General features: G+C 53.4%; 1 protein-coding gene across 1 annotated transcript in view; it reads left to right on the forward strand.

Annotated features, from left to right (window-relative positions):
• Positions 1 to 3,841: 3,841 nt before the first annotated feature.
• The window catches only part of DPF2 (D4, zinc and double PHD fingers family 2), a gene marked incomplete at its 3' end in the record, with an annotated part of 12,967 nt that continues 10,856 nt past the window's right edge, over positions 3,842 to 5,952 (forward strand). Inside the window, 3 exon segments of the mRNA XM_009890004.1 lie at positions 3,842 to 3,998; positions 4,087 to 4,194; positions 4,426 to 4,589. Coding sequence (XP_009888306.1) covers positions 3,866 to 3,998; positions 4,087 to 4,194; positions 4,426 to 4,589 — 405 coding nt within the window.

Below are 5,952 nucleotides of genomic sequence, written 5' to 3' on the forward strand. Positions count from 1 at the left end.
GGTATAGGGTCCAAAGTGTGGGGGTGCCCCATGTGTGGCCCTGTAGGAGTGTCCTGTAGAGGCCGTGTGTGTGTGTGTCACCCCGATGCACCTCTATACTTCCCTGTGAGACGGTCCTACAAGTCCCAGGGGGTGCGCTTACCCCCCATAAAGCTCTTTGAAGGGGGCCGGACAGAGGGGAATTTCCCCCTATATGGTCCTCAGAAAAGTCCTGTAGAGCCCAGGGGTGCCCCCACCCCCCCATATGGCCCAGTGAGGGAAGCTCTATAGAGCCCTGAGCGTGGATGTTCCTCTATATGGCCCTACGAGTGAGACACCCCCTTTTTATGGCCCATATGGGTTTCCGTACATCCTTCTGGTGGAATTGGGGTCCCTACTTTATGGCTGTGCCCTACAGAGCCCTGGGAGTGTGTGGGGGCTCCTCAATATGTCTTTGTGAGAGGGGAAGCTATACTGGGATGGACATTCCCCTCCCCATACAGCTCTATATGGGGTTCCCCCATATAGCCCCATAAAGGCTGAGGGTAGGGGTCCACCCCATATACAGCCCTACAAGGGAGGGGGGCATGGATACCCTTGGGGAGGTGTATATATAGACATATAGGTATATATAGGCCCCCACTATCCACCCTGCTATAGCGAGGGGGGGGCAGGAGGTCCCCTATATAGTCCTATAAGGGAGGCCCGTCCTGCCTGGGTGGGATTTGTGGACTTGGAGATGTTTGGTGATGTTTTTTTGGCATCTCATGGTGGTTTTTTTGAAGTTTCCAGTTTTTGGGGGGCATCACCTGGGTTGGTTGGTTGGGGTTTTTTTGGCATTTCCAGGTTTTTTTTGGCGTCTCCCGGGTTTTTTTGGCATCTCCCTTTAGCTGTCAGGTGCCTCAGCCATGGCACTGTTGCGTCTCTGCTGCAGTTTCCTCCAAAACCTTCCTTCTTGGTGGGGTGCTGGCGCAAAACGGGGTGCGATTTGCCACCCCTCGGGTCTTCTCCGGTGAGATGAGGGTTCATTAAGAGGCCTCATCATTAAGGGGGGGCTCCTCTGATAAGCTGGGGTTCGTTAAGAGAGGTGACGGCCGTAGGTCCGTCCGTCTTGCAGCCTTTCCACCTGCAGATGCGTTCGCCAAGCTGCTGGAGAAACTCCCGGCAGGCCGAGGGCACGGGCAGACGTGCCGCTGCATTTTTGGGACCCCTTTCTTGGATCATTTCTGAGAGAAGCACAAACAGTGAGTCACAAAACACCTTTCTCAGACTCTCTTTTTTTTGCCCCGAATCGACAAGCCCGACGCTTCACAACAAGACTTCGCCGGCGCCCGTGTGGATCCGCAGCTTTCGGAGAAGCTGAGCAGGGGAAACGGCATCCCACCTTGCCCACCTTTGTCACACGGATGTATTTTATTTATTTTAGAAGCTGCCGTTGGGTTTTGAGGCTGGATTTTTTCAGTCGTAGCTGGCTGGTGAGGCTGTTAGAGAGGAACGCGGCAGGATTTTGCTTTCTTACTTTTTCAAGCCATTTCCCGGGCTGTTCTCGTATCTCTGGGTACCGTTGGCGAAGAATTTGTTCTACCAAATCCTTCCTGCTTTATTTTTCTCCAAATTACAGCAGTGGTTGAGGCAGAACAGTCTTCTCCGATGACTTTTTAGGTTTAAATTGCTCTGATTCCTTCACGGGCACAGCTTACCCACCTCAGCACGAAGACTGCTGTGCCTTTTCCCAGCGGTTTTGGGGATGGAGGTAGTCGCATATTTTTTTTTCTGGCTGTTTCTGTGCCACAATCTCTTCCCGACGGTGCTAAAAGACATAAAACCCCCCGGTTATTTCCAGAGCGATCCGCTGACGCCATGTGCTTTACTGGAAGCTGCTCTTGAGGGCACTTGCGACTTGCTTAGCAGCCGTAGAAGGCTGTAAGCCACGTCGAGTCCGCAGGGAGCAATAATCAGGTTCGTTAGAGCTGTTTAAAACACATTAGTCCTTCCTGACGGCTTCGTTAGCTCTTTGCTTGTGCATCTGGCGCAGATTTTAAGCGGCGTTTCTCCTTGGTGGAGCTTTCTCGAGGTTGTTTTGCGCATGGGGGTCAGTGAGCGGCCGTGCCTCGAAGGACCCCTTGATTTTGGGGACAAAGACGTCCGGGCAGCTTAAGGGAAAATTACGGGGTTGTACGTCGGAGGTGAAGATGAGATCTCGCACTGAATGTGTCCTGTGGTCCCTCTCTGTCCCCATAGCGCTCAGGGAGCACTTTAAAACCCGTTTCACAACGTTTTTTTGGTGCCGAAGTCAAATCCTGGTGCGTTTCTCACCCAGCCCCGGAGCCCTCCATTAATTTGCAGTTAAAAGACACACATTATTGTTTTGGGGGCTGATTACCCCTTTTTTCCCAAAAAAACCACTGAAATCAAGCTGGCGGGAGAGAAATAAGTTGGACAACCAAACTCTTTTTGGGTTTGTTTTACCATAAATGCCAAGTTTTCTTCCTCTGTGCAGTCCTCCTCTTGGCAGAGCTTCACCTGGATGTTAAAAGGAAGATTTAGGGCTCCGTGTTGTTGCTTGTCGGGGTGCAAATTGAGGAATCGAGAGCGCCGCGGTGATTTAGGAGGAAATTAAAAGCTCTGGGAAGGATTTACATCTCCAAACTCCGGGAACGTGACAGTCGTCTGCGCCTGAGCCTGGGATTTGGGCTCCCTCTGCAGTCAGCAGAGAGAAAAAGGCATTTTGGAACCTTAATTGCTGCTGGGACACCGTTTGCCCTCCCGAAATCACTGCTGTCACACCAAGTGCGGTGAGACAAACCCCATTTCTCCGTCACAGGCTGACCGGGCTCTGTAAGGAAACAACCATGGCGATCCTCGTTTGCATTTAATATTTACCAATATCGTCTTCTTTTCAGTTATTCCCTCTCTGCCTGATAATTTCTAGCCGTCTCCCCACACACGTCCGACTTTTACTTGCGCTGGAATAAAAACTCCGCGACGAAGCCGTTTTTTCTCCCGTCTCCTTTTCCTCTGTCGGGCGAGATATTTCACGGACCGCATGTGCTTCCTCGCAGGCGACCCAGGCATCTTTCGGCTCGTTATTCGCTTATCTAAATTAGCCGTCTCTGGAGCGTGGGTGATTACGGGGCTGCTTGGGCTCTGCGTGGTCGTTCCAGCCGTTATTAAAGTCCCGAGATCAATATATATTGATATAAACAACGCGTACACCTCTTCTCCCAGCACTGGGGAGGGGAAAACTCGGTTTTCAGCAGCCAAACAGACTCTGGGCTCTTCCCCTCTCCCTTCCACGCGCGGTGGGAAGATCTCGCCGTGCCAATTACCGTAATTAAAGCTGCGATGTGGCTGTCGCAGCCTTGACGGTCTCCGGTTGAAGGAGGAGGCGGAGGGATGTGGCACGAAGAGGTCGTGCTCTTAGAAGAGAGGATGGGGCGCAATTAATGCGCTTAAGGAAACCGGAGAGATGCCCGCCGCCGCTTGAATCCATTAGTAACGCGTAGATGCCAGCACGGGCTTCTCACAAAAGCCTTCAGGGGCATGAAAAATGCCGAGGGGATCTCTTAACGATGCCGCATTTCATCCGCCGGCAGCGAGGAAGGCTGTAACCGCCTGTCGTGGCGGTCCCCGCGTCTCTGTGCTTTTGCTGGACGAGGGGACGTCTCTGTCCTCCGCAAATAACGCGTGAAGTCACGTCTTTGCCTTGCGGAAGAGAGATTTCGGGCTGTGTTTCCCTCCGATCGGGAGCTGGGGAAGAAACGCAGTGTTTCCCTTTGCCGGCGGCCGCGCGGCGGGGCTGGAATTGGGGCTCGGGGTGGTTGCGGGGTGAGCTTTGAACCTCTTTTCGCCCCACAGCCTCGGGGAACAGTACTACAGGGATGCCATGGAGCAGTGCCACAACTACAACGCCCGGCTGTGCGCCGAGAGGAGCGTCCGCCTCCCTTTCCTCGACTCCCAGACCGGGGTGGCCCAAAGCAACTGCTACATTTGGATGGAAAAACGTCACCGAGGGCCGGGTACGCCGGGAAAACGCCAGGCTGGGGACGAGGGGGCGGCGGGTATTGTCACCTTGGATAATTTTGGTGCTTTTGATTTTAATTAAAGGTTTAGCCGCCGGGCAGCTTTACTCCTACCCCGCGCGCCGCTGGCGGAAGAAACGCCGTGCTCATCCTCCGGAGGACCCGAGGCTTTCCTTCCCTTCTATCAAACCAGGTAAATCCTTCCCACCGCTGCTTTTTACACGCAGTAAGGGGGGAGTTTTGGGGCGATATCGTGCGGAAATGGTAAACATGTGTGGTGAAGGGTAGTAAACCCCTTCGCCTCACCCTGCTGCGGCGGGGAAGCTTGCGAGCGCGGCTGGGTAAGATGGATTCTCAGCGCGTGCCACCGTTCCCCCCGCTGATTTTTTTTCTTCCCTTTTTCTCCCCCCGCCGGCTCCTGCAGACACTGATCAGACCCTGAAGAAGGAAGGGCTGATCTCTCAGGACGGCAGCAGCCTGGAAGCCCTGTTGAGGACCGATCCGTTGGAGAAACGCGCCCTCCCGGACCCCCGCATCGACGACGACAGCCTGGGCGAGTTCCCCGTCACCAACAGCCGTGCGCGGAAGGTACGGCAGAGAGTGGAGTTCCCCCTCTGCGTTGGGAGAGGGACTTTTGGGGTAAAACACACACATCTCCATGCCGCCGCTCTGATTTTCCACCCCCTTTCTCTTCCCCTCTGCTTTCTCCGCGTCTTTTCGCCGCAGCAAAAGGATTTGGGATGGATTTTGGGGTGGCAACCTGCTCGGTTGGGCTACCGGAGAGTGGGAGGACAGGGTTTGGCTCCTACGGCAACATCGTGTAGATGTTCCCTTCCTCACGGTCCGGTTAGAAACTCCCAAACTTCAAGGCAAGGGAGTTTCTGGCCCCGGAATTCGTGGGGGGGAGAGTTTGTGGCCCCACAGTTCAGAAAAGAGGGAGTTTGTGGCCCCAAAATTCAGGGGGAAGGGAGTTTGTGGCTCCACATTTCAGAAAAGAGGGAGTTTGTGGCCCCAAAATTCAGAAAAGAGGGAGTTTATGGGTCCAAAATTCATGAGGGAGGGAGTTTGTGGCCCCACAATTCAGAAAAGAGGGAGGTTGTGGCCCCAAAATTCATCGGGAAGGGAGTTTGTGGCCCCAAAATTCAGAAAAGAGGGAGTTTGTGGCCCCACAATTCAGAAAAGAGGGAGGTTGTGGCCCCAAAATTCATCGGGAAGGGAGTTTGTGGCCCCAAAATTCAGAAAAGAGGGAGTTTGTGGCCCCACAATTCAGAAAAGAGGGAGGTTGTGGCCCCAAAATTCATCGGGAAGGGAGTTTGTGGCCCCAAAATTCAGAAAAGAGGGAGTTTGTGGCCCCACAATTCAGAAAAGAGGGAGGTTGTGGCCCCAAAATTCATCGGGAAGGGAGTTTGTGGCCCCAAAATTCAGAAAAGAGGGAGTTTGTGGCCCCACAATTCAGAAAAGAGGGAGGTTGTGGCCCCAAAATTCATCGGGAAGGGAGTTTGTGGCCCCAAAATTCAGAAAAGAGGGAGTTTGTGGCCCCACAATTCAGAAAAGAGGGAGGTTGTGGCCCCAAAATTCATCGGGAAGGGAGTTTGTGGCCCCAAAATTCAGAAAAGAGGGAGTTTGTGGCCCCACAATTCAGAAAAGAGGGAGGTTGTGGCCCCAAAATTCATGGGGAAGGGAGTTTGCGGCCCCAAAATTAGTGGGGGAGAGAGTTTGTGGCCCCACAATTCAGAAAAGAGGGAGTTTGTGGCCCCAAAATTCATGAGGGAGGGAGTTTGTGGCCCCAAAATTCATGGGGAAGAGAGTTTGTGGCCCCAAAATTCAGAAAAGAGGGAGTTTATGGGTCCAAAATTCATGAGGGAGGGAGTTTGTGGCCCCAAAATTCATCGGGAAGGGAGTTTGTGGCCCCAAAATTCATGGGGAAGGGAGTTTGTGGCCCCAAAATTCA

This window comes from Charadrius vociferus, unplaced genomic scaffold (genome assembly GCF_000708025.1).
Source record: "Charadrius vociferus isolate BGI_N301 unplaced genomic scaffold, ASM70802v2 scaffold1548, whole genome shotgun sequence".
NCBI lineage: Eukaryota > Metazoa > Chordata > Aves > Charadriiformes > Charadriidae > Charadrius > Charadrius vociferus.